This window comes from Salvelinus alpinus, chromosome 17, assembly GCF_045679555.1.
Source record: "Salvelinus alpinus chromosome 17, SLU_Salpinus.1, whole genome shotgun sequence".
NCBI lineage: Eukaryota > Metazoa > Chordata > Actinopteri > Salmoniformes > Salmonidae > Salvelinus > Salvelinus alpinus.
In genome coordinates this window covers 47,486,745-47,503,054 of record NC_092102.1, presented here as the reverse complement: position 1 = coordinate 47,503,054, position 16,310 = coordinate 47,486,745, and the positions used below count along the sequence as shown (strand labels likewise).

The window sequence follows — 16,310 nt, the reverse complement described above, 5'->3', positions numbered from 1 at the left end:
TGCCCCAACATCAACATAACAATTAACACTAGTCTCCTAGTTCGATACCTCCAACCCCTCATACCAAATATTTTGAAACAGAGCACTATTGGATTAGATACCAAAATAGGGCCGCTGTTTGTTTTAATCAATCTGGTGACACAGGTAGCTATTGAAAGCACAGGGGGAAGAGAGTCTGGAGGGAGAGATTGAAATGGGGGAGGTCGGGGTGAATGACCCACCAAACCATGGCGGTCTGGGGAGTGGCTAGCCATGGAGAGTTCACTGCTAGCCATGGAAGCCACTCACTCGCACAACTCAACAAGTGAGTATGAGCATAAAAGTGACTTCACCATGAGAATTGAAGGCTGACAAAAGTTATTGATTAACAGTACTTATGAACAACATCCATCCATGTTTTTTGGGGGGTGTTGAATAGTATCAGACCTACAGTAACCATTGCAGGGAAAGAACATTCCACGGAAAATGTATGGGTAGAGTAGCCCACTGTGTTAGCCGGGTTACTAAATGTTTTTCTAGTATCAGTGAGAAGTGTAGACAGCCGAAAACTGTGGGTAGGTAGCTAAACTTCTCCATCGCTCTCCCTCTCTTCCCTCCATCTCGGTGGTAAGCTAACTAATTTTGACAGAGATGAGACACTACATGAAACAGATGGCTCTGAAAATAAGATCTAGTCTGTCATCACCAGCCCCAACCGTCTGCATTACAACCATCCTATCTGTTGTAATTCTTCCTATGCCACGTTGTGTTAAATTACCCAGTGACCCTCTACTCTGACTGTAGCCTCAGCATGACGAGTTAGAACAGGCACTGAGGAACTAGCTAGGAGTTATTTTGCCGACGTCCCAGTCTCCCAGAGTGGATCATTTTGGTCACAGGTATGACTACCACCCATTTTTGCTGATTCTGTCTCTGTCTCTGTCTCTGTCTCTGTCTCTGTCTCTGTCTCTGTCTCTGTCTCTCTCTCTCTCTCTCTCTCTCTGTCTCTGTCTCTGTCTCTGTCTCTCTCTCTCTCTCTCTCTCTCTCTCTCTCTCTCTCTCTCTCTCTCTCTCTCTCTCTCTCTCTCTCTCTCTCTCTCTCTCTCTCTCTCTCTCTCTCTCTCTCTCTCTCTCTCTCTCAATTCAATTCAATTCAATTCAATTCAATTTGCTTTATTGGCATGACGTAACAATGTACATATTGCCAAAGCTTATTTACAATATAAAAATGAGAATCAAAATGGTCAACGGGACAACAGTAACAACAATAACCAAGGGTCAAAATAACCATACATTCAACAATAACAATAAGCATACAGTAGAGGACATGTGCAGGTTGATTGGTCTGTCAGACACTGTCCCTCAACTTATGGCAGGCAGCAATGTAGTGCGCTGCCAACCCACAGCTCTCTGCGTCCTCCCCCAACAGGACTGGTAGCCTATCCTCATCAGAGAGGTCTTTGAAACCTTGAATAAGAGTTTCAAATTTGGGGAAATGACACTCTCTAATTGTTTTATATTTTTGACATTTTGTCAGGAAATGCAGCTCCGTCTCAGGTTCTGCTGTTGTGCAGTGGTTGCACAGCCTTTCCTCTACAGGGAGCCAGGTTTTCCTGTGTCTACCCTTCTCAATGGCAAGGCTGTGTTCACTGAGCCTGTACTTTGTCAAGGTTTTTCTAAGGTTTTGATCAGTAACCATAGTCAAATAGTTAGCCACGGTGTACTGTCGATTTAGGGCCAGATAGCACTGCATTTTGCTCTGTGCTTGTGCTTGTGTTTCCCAATAAGCAATGTAGTTTTGTTTTGACTGTGTTGTAATTTGGTTTATTCTGATTGATTGGATGTTCTGGTCCTGAGGCTTCAGTGTGTTAGTAGAACAGGTTTGTGAACTCAGCCCCAGGACCAGCTGGATGAGGGGACTCTTTTCTTTGCTCAGCTCTTGGTATTGCAGGGCTTGGTAGTGATATGAGAGGGGGTCACTGTATTTTAGATGTTTCCAAAACTTAATTGCTCTTTTTTGAGTTTTTATTATTAGTGGATATTTGCCTAATTCTGCCCTGCATGCATTGTTTGTAGTTTTCCTCTGGACATGTAGGAGAATCTTACAGAACTCTGCATGCAGGGTTTCAATGGGATGTTTGTCCCATTTGATGAAATCTTGTTTTGCAAGTGGACCCCACACCTCGCTGCCATAAAGTGCAATTGGTTCAATGACATATTCAATTAGTTTTAGACAAATTTTAATAGGTATTTCAATTTGAATTTGCTTTTTAATTGCGTAGAATGCCCTGCGTGCTTTCTCTCTCAGTTCATTCACTGCCTCATTAAGGTGTCCAGTTGAGCTTATTTTTAAACCTAAGTAATTGTAGTGTGTGCAGTACTCTATATATTTTGTACCAATTGAGAACTTTGGTCTAATTCCCTGAGATCTGGATCTTCTCTGGAAAATCATTATTTTAGTATTTTTCTTAACCGCTGTTGTACTGTTGTACACTCTCTCTCTCTCTCTCTCTCTCTCTCTCTCTCTCTCTCTCTCTCTCTCTCTCTCTCTCTCTCTCTCTCTCTCTCTCTCTCTCTCTCTCTCTCTCTCTCTCTCTCTCTCTCTCTCTCTCTCTCTCTCTCTCTCTCTCTCTCTCTCTCTCTCTCTCTCTCTCTGAAACATATGTTAACATTGCCAAAGCAAGTGAAGTAGATAATATACAAAAGTGAAATAAACAAGAAAAATGAACATAAGTTCCAAAAGAATAAAGACATTTCAAATGTCATATTATGTATATATACAGTGTTGTAACGACGTGCAAATGGTTAAGTACAAAAGGGAAAATAAATAAACATAAATAAGGGTTGTATTTACAATGGTGTTTGTTTTTCACTGGTTGCCCTTTTCTTGTGGCAACAGGTAACAAATCGTGCTGCTGTGATGGTACACTGTGGTATTTCACTCAGTAGATATGGGAGTGTATCAAAATCGGGTTTGTTTTCAAATTCTTTGTGTATCTGTGTAATCTGAGGGAAATACAGTATGTGTCTCTAATATGGTCATACATTTGGCAGGAGGTTCGGAAGTGCAGCTCAGTTTCCACCTCATCTTGTGGGCAGTGTGCACATAGCCTGTCTTCTCTTGAGAGCCAGGTCTGCCTACGTCGACCTTTCTCAATAGCAAGGCTATGCTCACTGAGTCTGTAGATAGTCAAAGCTTTCCTTAAGTTTTGGTCAGTCACAGTGGTCAGGTATTCTGTCACTTGAGTAGCCAGATAAAAGATGCCCATTTCAAACGGCCTCGTACTCAATTCTTGCTCGTACAATATGCATATTATTATTACTATTATTATTACTACTACCGTTTGAATTATTTCTCTGAGTGAAACAGAACTCGTTCTGCAGCACATTTCCTGACCAGGAAGTGGAATGTCTGAAATCGATGCTCTGTTCAACTTCCTGCCTATACATGGGCATGATACGTAAGAGTCTACGTACACTTCATAGACCTTCCTCTGGATGTCAAGAGGCTGAGAGAAGAAATTTCGTGTTTATCTTCATCTGAATTGGAATACAAGCTCTTTGTATGACGTGTCCCTCATTTCCGGTACTCTTGGCAACGCCAGTTGGACAGTGGGATTGCCTTCTGTTTAGCTGCCGTTATGGACGACAACTATCTCCGGCTCGGATTTTATTTGATACATGTGACCATATCATCGTAAAGTATGCTTTTTCAATATAGTTTAATCAGATTATTGAAATTTTTTCGGGAGTTTTGCCGTGTTCCGTTCTCTGACTTTGTTGACGTTAGAGAGATCCGTGCCACTTGGCAAGTGCCCATGCTAAATGAAGAGGGAAAGTTGCCGTTCCAGATCTAAACAACGACTGTTCTGGACAAAGGACACCTTGTCCAACATTCTGACGGAAGATCACCAAAAGTAAGAAACATTTTATGATGCTATTTCTAATATCTGTCGTGCATGTGAACTGGTCGTCGGCGCCCAAGTGTTTCTGGCTATTGTGGCTACGCTAATATAACGCTATATTGTGTTTTTGCTGTAAAACACTTGATAAATTGGAAATATTGTCTGGAATCACAAGATGCCTGTCTTTCAATTGCTGTACACTATGTATTTTTCAGAAATGTTTTATGATGAGTATTTAGTTATTTGGCGTTGGTGTCTGTAATTTTTCTGTCTGCTTTCGGTGCAATTTCTGACTGTAGCTGCAATGTAAACTATGATTTATACCTGAAATATGCACATTTTTCTAACAAAACATATGCTATACAATAAATATGTTATCAGACTGTCATCTGATGAAGTTGTTTCTTGGTTAGTGGCTATTTATATCTTTATTTGGTCGAATTTGTGATAGCTACTGATGGAGTAAAAAACTGATGGAGTAAGAAAAGTGGTGTCTTTTGCTAACGTGGTTAGCTAATAGATTTACATATTGTGTCTTCCCTGTAAAACATTTTAAAAATCGGACATGTTGGCTTGATTCACAAGATGTGTACCTTTCATATGCTGTATTGGACTTGTTAATGTGTGAAAGTTAAATATTTAAAAAAAATATCTTTTGAATTTCGCGCCCTGCACTTGAGCTGGATGTTGTCATAAGTGTACCAGTGTCGGGCTGCACCCCAAACAGGTTAAGAACTAGTGTATCTTTCATTTGCTGTCCAACATGTATTTTTTAGTAAAGTTTATGATGAGTTGATTGGTCAGATTAGGTGAGTGTCAGAAATATATCCGGAGATTCTGGGAAAAAGTTGCTACATTTTCACAATGTATAACCACGGTTTTCAGCTCAAAATATGCACATTTTCGAACAAAACATAAGTGTACTGTATAACCTGATGTATCCCTGTCTCATCCCACGGCCCTGTGGGAGGAAATGTGTGTGTTTTTTGCCTATTTTAACCGTGCACTTGTTGTTTGTGTACATGGATTTTATCATGTCGTATGTTTTTCCCCCAAAACCACTTTCCATCAATTTGTATAGCCAAATTGGGTCGAAGGCTTTTTTGAAATCAACAATGCATGCGACAGTTTTGCCTTTGTCTGTTTGTGTGTTTGTCAATTAGGGTGTGCAGGGTGAATATGTGGTCTGCCATATGATAATTTGGTAAAAAGCCAATTTGACATTTACTCAGTACATTGTTTTCACTGAGGAAATGTACGAGTCTGCTGTCAATGATAATGCAGAGTATTTTCCCAAGGTTGCTGTTGACGCATATCCCACGGTAGTTATTGGAGTCACGTTTGTCTCCACTTTTGTGGATTGGGGTGATCAGTCCTTGGTTCCAAATATTGGAGTGAGTTAGGTCTGCTCTACACCAAATTAGCATACCCCCTGAGTCCCTTCCCTGTTTCACACCTGGTAGTTTGATGGATGGGACTACCAGCTCTCTGTCACCTAGAGGGCAACCAGTGGGTCTGTCTCCACTATAGCAGGTTTCTTGAAGGATGACAATGTCTGTATTTCCGATTTCTTTGATGAAGTCCAGGTTCCTGCTCTTTAGGCCAAAGGCAGATGACCTCCGGCCTTGGATATTCCAGGATGAGATAGCAATGTTGTTGGTCGTGTGTTTTGGCCTCAGGCCAGTAAGTGTGAGTAGAGCCTGCTGTGCATCTGGTATATGCCATTGGCTTGGGCTAGTGTAAGAGTGGGTGTTGGGCCTGTTTTCCTACTCACGGCCTGGGCGTATGTGTGACTTCCATGTTGAGGCCCTCTTTACGGGGGTGGGGTGCATGGGGTGGGCAGGAGTGGCATAGGTCTGATCTGAGGGGGCCTAAATGGGGTGTGGGCATGGTTGACTTGGGGGTGAGTTGATTGGTTGGGGTGGGGGTGTGTATGTGGCTGGTGGTGTTGTGGTCTGGATGTAGGTCCTCTCGGTGTGGGTCCTCTATGTGTAGGTCCAGGGGGGATCCCACAGGTCTGGGAGAGTGTCTCGCTGGTCTGGGCAGGGTGTCAATTAATCTGTTGCTCCTGTGTGAAGTGTTGGGGCTGCGTTTGAGAGAGCCATGTCCTTTAGAGTCCGTGCGAAGGTGGGCACTGCTGCCTTGTATAGGTGGACCTGGTCATAGAGGCTGTTCAAGTCCAGGGTGGAGTGGTGGGTCAGGAAAACATTTGGTTTTGAGGCACAGTGACAGGAAATACTTGCGGTTACCCGCTGTTTGGTAGCAGGGTGGAAGTCTTTTCGTGGTAGCAGGATGGAGATAACCACTTGTGCATTGGGGAAAGAAGAAGAAGCATTTTCAATCACTCCCTTCAGTGCTGTGGCCACCCTTTCCTGCTGTGTTCTCAGGTTGTTTGTGCCTGTGTGTATTATTATGTGGCTAGGTGATCCTAGTTGGTCCTCAAACAGAAGGTCTAGGGCGCGCTGGGTGTTTGGACACCTGTTTGGGAAAAAGTTTTTTTTCTTGTATATATTTCCCATTTGAGTCTATAAGGAGTCCAATCTGTGTCTTGTGTATGTCCTCAGTGGGTGTGGGGGGGGGTTGTCAGGAGGCCTGGCAGGGTGGCTGACATGGGGGTGCTCAGAGGGGATGAGATCCCCTGGGCTTGGGGTTCTTCATTTGTCTGTTTTGCTGTGATGTCGACGCTATGGTCAGGGTCTGGTGTGGACTGTTCTGCTGTGGTGTCGAGACTTTTGTCGGGAGCTGAGGTGGACTGTTCTGCTGGCTTCTCTGCGGGGGTGGCCACCTCTCTAGTGGGTTGATCTCTGTCACACACCATCCCCCTCACCCTCTCCTCCAGCAGTCTGATCCTCTCCTCTAGTGCTCTGTTCTTCTCCTGCTCTTGCTTTTTATATTGTTGAAGTTGTGTCCCCACAGTCCAGCGTGCAGATATGTCTCTCTCCACCTCCAGCTCTCTGGGTCTGGTTAATGTTAGAGCATCGGTAGAGTTTTCCTGAGCCGTCTACACACATCTATAAAAGAGCTTACCTGGGGTTTGAAGAGGGACAGGTTGGCATACTCCATGTTGGTCAGCACGGACGACTTGATGGGGTTGATGAAGAGGAAGCCCATACGTTCAACGGCCAAGCCAGACCTGCCCTCCAGCACCAGGCAGATTCCAGACCCCACATCTACGGTGTACTCAGTAATCAGTGGCCAGCTGGTCGTTTTTTCAAAGAACTGACGGTTTTCACTCGTCGTGAACTTGATGGCACCCAGAAATGTGCCGGCGCCGTTATCCCACAGCGACAGCTTTGTGATGCGCTCGCCGAGGTTGAACTCAAACTCATTGAAAGTGTTCTCATCTCCAAAAGTCGCCACTTTCCCGTCGGTCAGCTCCGCCCGCACAGCTTTGACCTGCGAGCCTTCCACCGCCACTCCAATCTTCTTGAGGGTGGCACCGTTGTCCATGCCATGGAAATGAAATGAACTGCCTCCTTGACCACCGATCAAATGCAGTGTGGTTGCCATGTTGAGTGTGTGTGTGCGTCATGTAACCTGAAATACAAATTTGTACAGATACATTTTAAAAACCTCCCAACTCAAAGGAGATCTGATTCAGACATTCAAAGCACCAAAAGAACATTAAGGAACAAGATGAAAGGATCAAACAATAACCAAGGGATATAATGACTCATGGTAGGAACTAGAGGTCAAGCAACACATCAGTCTAGGGCAGGGCTCTCTAACCATGTTCCTGGAGAGCTACCCTCCTGTTGGTTTTCACTCCAGCCCCAGTTGTAACTAACCTGATTCAGTTTATCATCCAGTTAATTATTGGAATCAGGTGGAATAGATTGGAATGAAAAAATACAGGACGGTACCTCTGGTCTAGGATGACCAAATCGCTGCACAATCCTCAGGTCACTGAGAATGACGTGTTCTGTTATTGCTCCTAACTCCTCCTTGCCCTCCTCTGATCGTTCCATCTCTATTCGTCTGGAATCTATCACACCCATTCCTTCCTCCTCAGCTAGGGACCTCCGAGTCACCATGGAGTCCCTCTCCTACTCCCAGCACCTCCCCACTCTACCTCCTGCTGTTTCTTCCTGATCAACACCATGGAGTCCCTCTCCTACTCCCAGCACCTCCCCACTCTACCTCCTGCTGTTTCTTCCTGATCAACACCATGGAGTCCCTCTCCTACTCCCAGCACCTCCCCACTCTACCTCCTGCTGTTTCTTCCTGATCAACACATTTACATGTGAGTCACCTCTCCTACTCCCAGCACCTCCCCACTCTACAGCTCCTGCTGTATTCTTCCTGATCAACACCATGGAGTCCCTCATCCTACGTCGCCAGCACCTGCCCCACTACTACCTCCTGCTGTTTCTTCCTGATCAACACCATGGAGTCCCTCTCCTACTCCCAGCACCTCCCCACTCTACCTCCTGCTGTTTCTTCCTGATCAACACCATGGAGTCCCTCTCCTACTCCCAGCACCTCCCCACTCTACCTCCTGCTGTTTCTTCCTGATCAACACCATGGAGTCCCTCTCCTACTCCCAGCACCTCCCCATTCTACCTCCTGCTGTTTCCTCCTGATCAACACCATGGAGTCCCTCTCCTACTCCCAGCACCTCCCCACTCTACCTCCTGCTGTTTCTTCCTGATCAACACCATGGAGTCCCTCTCCTACTCCCAGCACCTCCCCATTCTACCTCCTGCTGTTTCCTCCTGATCAACACCATGGAGTCCCTCTCCTACTCCCAGCACCTCCCCACTCTACCTCCTGCTGTTTCTTCCTGATCAACTTGGTGACTTATATGTAATGATGATGTAAACATATTGTTATGTAAGTGAGCACGTCTCTATGCACTTATACAATTATTTAATATGTTGCTATAATTACGAATACTCATGAATAATGATGAGTGCACATTTTATAGATGCTACATCAGTATATGATACCCTGCCCTATGATGATGAGTATGAATGTAATAGATGCTACATCAGAATATGAGGTGTTTATGGTGCTGGAACTCACCTTTCCAACAAAAGTTGCTGCTTTGTAATATCTGAAAGAATAAAGATTGACATGAATTAATATAGTCCAATATTCTTTAGGACAGAGGCTGCACTATTCACAGGTATGTACTCATGTATTATAATATAGAACAATATTCTAAGACAGGCTGTGTCACGATCGTCTTGAGGATAATGAGTGGACCAAGGCGCAGCGTGTGAAAAATACATCTCTTTTATTTGAGACGAGTGAAACACGAAACGAACACTTATAACAAAACAAAACAACAAACGACCGTGAAGCTACAAACGTAAGTGCAATACTAAAGCTACAAACGTTCTACATAGACAATTACCCACAAAACCCAATGCCTATGGCTGCCTTAAATATGGCTCTCAATCAGAGACAATGAACCACAGCTGCCTCTAATTGAGAACCAATCTAGGCAGCCATAGACATACAAAACCCCTAGACAAGACTCTGACCCATTTAACCTACAAACCCCTAGACAATCCAAAAACACATACATTCCCCATGTCACACCCTGACCTAACTAAAATAATAAAGAAAACAAAGAATACTAAGGCCAGGGCGTGACAGGCTGCAGTATTCACAGGTATGCATTAATATATTATAATATAGAACAATATTCTTTCAGACAGGCTTTAGTATTCACAGGTATGTATTAATATATTATAATATAGTACAATATTCTTTAAGACAGGCTTTCGTATTTACAGTTATGCATTAATATATTATAATATAGTCCAATATTCTTTCAGACAGGCTTTAGTATTCACAGGTATGTATTAATATATTATAATATAGTACAATATTCTTTCAGACAGGCTACAGTATTCACAGGTATGTATTAATATATTATGACAATGTCTAATATAGAACAGGGTCTGTTAACTTTATCAAGTGTCTGTCCAATTAAAACTAACCATCAGATTTAGTCAAGTAACACCTAAAACCTGAATCATTCAAACGTCATTACTGAATGTAGATCCAAACTTTACCTCGATTTCAAATGGTTAATAATAATAATGACCAGTAAGTCAACTGTTTCATCATTTAGGAAGCATTTGTTCCATGAAATGTGCAGTTTATTAGTAGTCAAATCAACATTAGTTCAACATTTTTTCACTTAGCAAGATGAGTTGTTAAGATTTGTTTTTACTAACATACAACACGTATGCAGGCCTCAGATTCAAAGATAGAAATAGGTTCTCTAATTTAATTCAAGTAAGCTTCCATTTTAAAGCTGCATTAGGTCAGATTTATTTTTAAATTTGGTGAAATTGTCATCACACATCGTCAGCTATCAGTATGTAAAATATTCTGAGAGTAGATCCAGCTTCTTTGACTGCCCTTCACTCTGCAATCACTCTGAAAAATCGTTCCAGCCAATCATGTCCCTAGTAGGGAGTTACCTAATGTGCACAAATAATTTGATTTAAACAGATTAATATACATGATGAATTATATCACCTTCATTATTTGGGATTTATTAACAGTTATGTCTGCAGGCAGAAGGCACAGAAAGGATCTATCGCTGCACAAGAGGAGCAGAAGTTGGAGCCAGATAAATGTTTGTTTGTTGGTAACATGCCTGTTTATGCATTCAATTTAAATTAAGGATAATGAAGTTGGTAAAGTGACTGATAAAAGCCTGTTTTTTGCCCGAGATAGCACCAGTCACCTACATTAAACATTTCAGTACCCAATGCTAGATGTGTCAATCAGTGTATTCAAGATGAAGAGACAGCTTGATGTAAAACACTACACTCAACAGTCTACTCACCTCACATTAAACATCATACTAACATCATACTTTTGAATTCAAAACAGAACAATAGGAGGCTGAAGTCAACCATGTAAAAACAAGGCAACAGTTAACATGTCGTCCCCCACGAATGATGCAGTAACCACTATTTATTTCACAATGGCGCCAGAGGGGAGGGCTTTCGTCTTATCGTCTCTCAACCAACCAAGCTATTTTGTTTGTTTTTACATTATGCTGCTGCTATTATTTGTTATTCTTATCTATTACTTTTTTTAAAACATTTTGTAGGTATTTTTTTCTTACAACGGCATTGTTGTTTAAGGCCTCGTCACTGTAAGGTGAAATATTGTATTCAGCGCATGTGACAAATAACATTTTATTGAATTGAGATATTGTGTGTAACTAACAAATTGCAGTTAATTGCCATAGCTCCCACCTTGGGCCAATCAGTGTAATTTTATAAATGTTGGATCTCTATGGCAAGACGAATCATTCACCCAAGTTTTGTCAAAATCAGCCCAGTGCTCTCAGATATCTTGTTTAACCTGTTTGGGCTGCAGCCCGACACCGGTACACTTATGACAACATCCAGCTCAAGTGCAGGGCGCGAAATTCAAAATATATTTTTTTAAAATATTTAACTTTCACACATTAACAAGTCCAATACAGCATATGAAAGGTACACATCTTGTGAATCAAGCCAACATGTCCGATTTTTAAAATGTTTTACAGGGAAGACACAATATGTAAATCTATTAGTTAACCACGTTAGCAAAAGACACCACTTTTCTTACTCCATCAGTTTTTTACTCCATCAGTAGCTATCACAAATTCGACCAAATAAAGATATAAATAGCCACTAACCAAGAAACAACTTCATCAGATGACAGTCTGATAACATATTTATTGTATAGCATATGTTTTGTTCGAAAAATTTGCATATTTCAGGTATAAATCATAGTTTACATTTCAGCTACAATCAGAAATTGCACCGAAAGCAGCCATAATATTTACAGACACCAACGTCAAATACCTAATTACTCATCATAAAACATTTCTGAAAAATACATAGTGTACAGCAATTGAAAGACAGGCATCTTGTGATTCCAGACAATATTTCCGATTTATCAAGTGTTTTACAGCGAAAACACAATATAGCGTTATATTAGCGTAGCCACAATAGCCAGAAACACTTGGGCGCCCACGACCAGTTCACATGCACGACAGATATTAGAAATAGCATCATAAAATGTTTCTTACTTTTGGTGATCTTCCGTCAGAATGTTGGACAAGGTGTCCTTTGTCCAGAACAGTCGTTGTTTGGATCTGGAACGGCAAATTTCCCTCTTGATTTAGCATGGGCACTTGCCAAGTGGCACGGATCTCTCCAACGTCAACAAAGTCAGAGAACGGAACACGGCAAAACTCCCGAAAAAATTTCAATAATCTGATTAAACTATATTGAAAAAACATACTTTACGATGATATGGTCACATGTATCAAATAAAATCTAAACCGGAGATGTTAGTCGTCCATAACGACAGCTAAACAGAAGGCAAATCCATGTCCTCTTTCGCGCGCTCCAGAAACAGGAAATGGACGGTCACGTCATACAAAGAGCTTTAATTCCACCTCAGACCAAGATAAACACGAAATTTCTTCTCTCACCGCCTCTTGACAACCAGGGGAAGGTGTATGAAGTGTACGTAGACTCTTACGTATCATGCCCATGTATAGGCAGGAAGTTGAACAGAGCATCGATTTCTGACATTCCACTTCCTGGTCAGGAAAAGTGCTGCAGAATGAGTTCTGTTTCACTCAGAGAAATAATTCAAACGGTTTTAGAAACTAGAGAGTGTTTTCTATCCAATAGTAATACTAATATGCATATTGTACGAGCAAGAATTGAGTACGAGGCCGTTTGAAATGGGCACGATTTAACTGGCTACTCAATACTGCCCCTTGCAGCCATAACAGGTTTTAAGAGTAGTTGGAGGCCACGGAAGGAGAGTTGTATGGCATTGAAGCTCATTTGGAGGTTTGTTAACTTCTTATGGCTGCAGCCCGGCGTCGGTACACTTATGACAACAGCCAGCTCAAGTGCAGGGCGCGAAATTCAAAATATAATTTTTAGAAATATTTAACTTTCACACATTAACAAGTCCAATACAGCAAATGAAAGATAAACATCTTGTGAATCCAGCCAAGATGTCCGATTTTTTAAATGTTTACAGCGAAAGCACCACGTATATTTATGTTAGCTCACCACCAAATACAAAAAAGGACAGACATTTTTCACAGCACAGGTAGCATGCACAAAGCCAACCTAACTAACCAAGAACCAACCAAACTAACCAACAAACAACTTCATCAGATGACAGTCTTATAACATGTTACACAATAAATCTATGTTTTGTTCGAAAAATGTGCATATTTGAGGTATAAATCAGTTTTACATTGCAGCTACCATCACAGCTACCGTCAAAAATAGCACCGAAGCAGCCAGAGTAATTATAGAGACCAACGTGGAATACCTAAATACTCATCATAAAACATTTCTGAAAAATGCATCGTGTACATCAAATGAAAGACAAGCATCTTGTGAATCCAGCCAATATTTCAGATTTTTTAAGTGTTTTACAGCAAAAACACAATATAGCATTATATTAGCTTACTACAATAGACTACCACACTACCGCATTCATTCATCAAGGCACGTTAGCGATAGCAATAGGCACGTTAGCGTTAGCGAATAAACCAGCAAAAGATATTAATTTTCACTAACCTTCATAAACCTTCCTCAGATGACAGTCCTATAACATCAGGTTATACATACACTTATGTTTTGTTCGAAAATGTGCATATTTAGAGCTGAAATCAGTGGTTATCCATTATGCTAACGTAGCTTCTATTTCCCAGAATGTGCGGATATTTCTATTAGACTCTCACCTATTCTGACCAAATAGCAATTCATAAACATTACAAAAAAATACATGTTGTATAGGAAATGATAGATCCACTAGTTCTTAATGCAATCGCAGTGTTAGAATTCTAAAAATATCTTCATTACGACATAAGGCTTATGTTATAGCGAGAGAGTGGCCAAAACCTGGGCGCAAAACTACTAGTACACAGTTCGACAGATATATGAAATAGCATCATAAAATGTTTCTTACTTTTGGTGATCTTCCATCAGAATGTTGGACAAGGGGTCCTTTGTCCAGAACAGTCGTTGTTTGGATTTAGAACATCGTTTTTCCCTCTTGAATTAGCGAGCACACTGGCCAAGTGGCGCGAAGCTCTCCATTCTGAACAAAGGGCACACAACGCAACACACCTAACGTCCCGAATAAATTTTCAAAAATCTAATAAAACTATATTGAAAAAACATACTTTACGATGATATTGTCACATTTATCAAATAAAATCAAAGCCGGAGATAGTAGTCGCCTATAACGAAAGCTATTCAGAAGGCAATCCCACTGTCCTCTTCGCGCCTTCCTGAAAACATGAAATCGGTGACACGTCATTCCAAGAGGACGTATTCCATCTCAGACCAAGATAATCACCTCATTTCTTCTCTCACTGCATCTTGACATCCAGGGGAAGGTGTATGACATGCATGTATACTAATAGCTATCATTCCCATTTATAGGCAGGACTTAGAAGAGAGCCTCGATTTCAGACTTTCCACTTCCTGGTCAGAAAGTGTGCTGCCAAATGAGTTCTGTTTTACTCACAGACAAAATTCAAACGGTTTTAGAAACTAGAGAGTGTTTTATATCCAATAGTAATAATAATATGCATATTGTACGAGCAAGAATTGAGTACGAGGCCGTTTAAATTGGGCACATTTTTCCCCCAAAGTGACAACAGCGCCCTCTGTCCTCATCAGGTTAACGTGTATCAACAGTTTTAACCACTCTTGACACCACTTCCTCTTCTTGATGTTGAGCCAGAGAGCATATCGGCGGTTTCCAGTCACTACCCTAAACATGTTCATTAATGCGCAACAACATCTTTCTCTACTCATACTATACACTCTTAGCAAAAAAGGTGCTATCTAGAGCTTGAAATGGTTATTTGGCTGTCCCCATAGGAGAACTTTTTGAAGAACCCTTTTTGGATCTAGGTAGAACCCTTTTAGTTCCAGGTAGAACCCTTTTGAGTTCCATGTAGAACCCTTTACACAGAGAGTTCTACAAGTAACCCAAAAGAGTTCTACCTGAAAACAAAAATTGTTCTATTTGGAACCAAAAAGGGTTCTCCTATGGGGAGAGCCAGTTAACTGTTTTGTAATCCTTTTTTCTAAGACTGTAGTTTGTTCATCAAAACATCCTATAAGTTTAAAGCCTATGTGGTGGAAAAGGTCTTATACTGAAGACAGCAGTGAATTGTACAAGCTGTATGCATTCTCTGTTCTGTTTATCATGGTTCGTGAAGGTGACTGGGTAAATACACAAAGGGACACGGTCATAACCTCACCCTCAGACCAATTGGTAAATGGCCAGTATATGTTCTGGAAGTTAAAATATGAGACCTTGCTCAATTTCTTTGTGAACTGAGCCCGCATGATAACAGCCAGTCGCATGCAGGAACCAACCCGCAAATCATACTTACATTTCCAAAAACCTGTTTTTACTTTGCCCCTTCAGAGCTTCAGTAGACCTATACCAAGGTTTGTAAACCTCTCTGTACATTAAACAAATAAAGATTGCTTCATTTGCTGTGAGATTCTGAGTCCTTAGTGGTGAATTTCCACAACAATTCTGGTTCCACAAACTTATGGTTGATTTCTCCGTGGTGGTCCAACAGTGAAGGTCTGGCTGGGAACACCAGTGGCGTTTCCTTCACCCTGATTAAGACTGTTGTGGCTTTAGCATCATTAAACCGAATACTTTTTTTATTTTTTTATTCTCTGTAAATATTATTATGTGATTAAACTAACTTAATCATGTAACTGTAATTAACTAGGAAGTCGGGGAACAAAGGAAAATATTCAGATAACAAAGTTATAATTGTCCTGATATAGCTTTCAGATATTTTAATATCTGATCAATTAGATTAATTCATTAATTAGAAGACTAATCTGTCGATCTACTTCTCTGATAGAGTTCAGTGTGTCAAATCGGAGGGTCTGTTGTCCGGACCTCTGGCAGTCTCTATGGGGGTGCCACAGGGTTCAATTCTCGGGCCGACACTCATCTCTGTATACATCAATGATGTCGCTTTTGCTGCTGGTGAGTCTCAGATCCACCTCTACGCAGACAACAACATTCTGTATACTTCTGGCCCTTCTTTGGACACTGTGATAACAACCCTCCAGGCGAGCTTCAATGCCATACAACTCTCCTTCCGTGACCTCCAATTGCTCTTAAATACAAGTAAACTAAATGCATGCTCTTCAACCGATCGCTGCCTGCACCTGCCCGCCTGTCCAACATCACTACTCTGGACGGTTCTGACTTAGAATATGTGGACAACTACAAATACCTAGGTGTCTGGTTAGACTGTAAACTCTCCTTCCAGACTCACATCAAACATCTCCAATCCAAAGTTAAATCTAGAATTGGCTTCCTCATTCCGCAACAAAGCATCCTTCACTCATGCTGCCAAACATAGCCTTGTAAAAC

At 41.5% G+C, this 16,310-nt stretch overlaps 1 protein-coding gene across 2 annotated transcripts in view; it reads right to left on the bottom strand.

The window, feature by feature from the left end:
* Positions 1 to 3,299: 3,299 nt before the first annotated feature.
* The window catches only part of LOC139543075 (aerolysin-like protein), a 126,176-nt gene continuing 113,165 nt past the window's right edge, over positions 3,300 to 16,310 (bottom strand). Inside the window, exons 1-2 of one of the 2 annotated variants that reach the window (XM_071349217.1) lie at positions 8,910 to 10,866; positions 3,300 to 7,421 (exon numbers count right to left, since the gene is read on the bottom strand). In XM_071349217.1, the coding sequence (XP_071205318.1) occupies positions 6,855 to 7,394 (540 nt within the window). In that variant the 5' untranslated portion in view covers positions 7,395 to 7,421; positions 8,910 to 10,866 and the 3' untranslated portion in view covers positions 3,300 to 6,854. Of the gene's footprint in view, positions 7,422 to 8,909; positions 10,867 to 16,310 lie in introns of those variants that run through there. The other variant, XM_071349218.1, reaches the window with a different exon arrangement.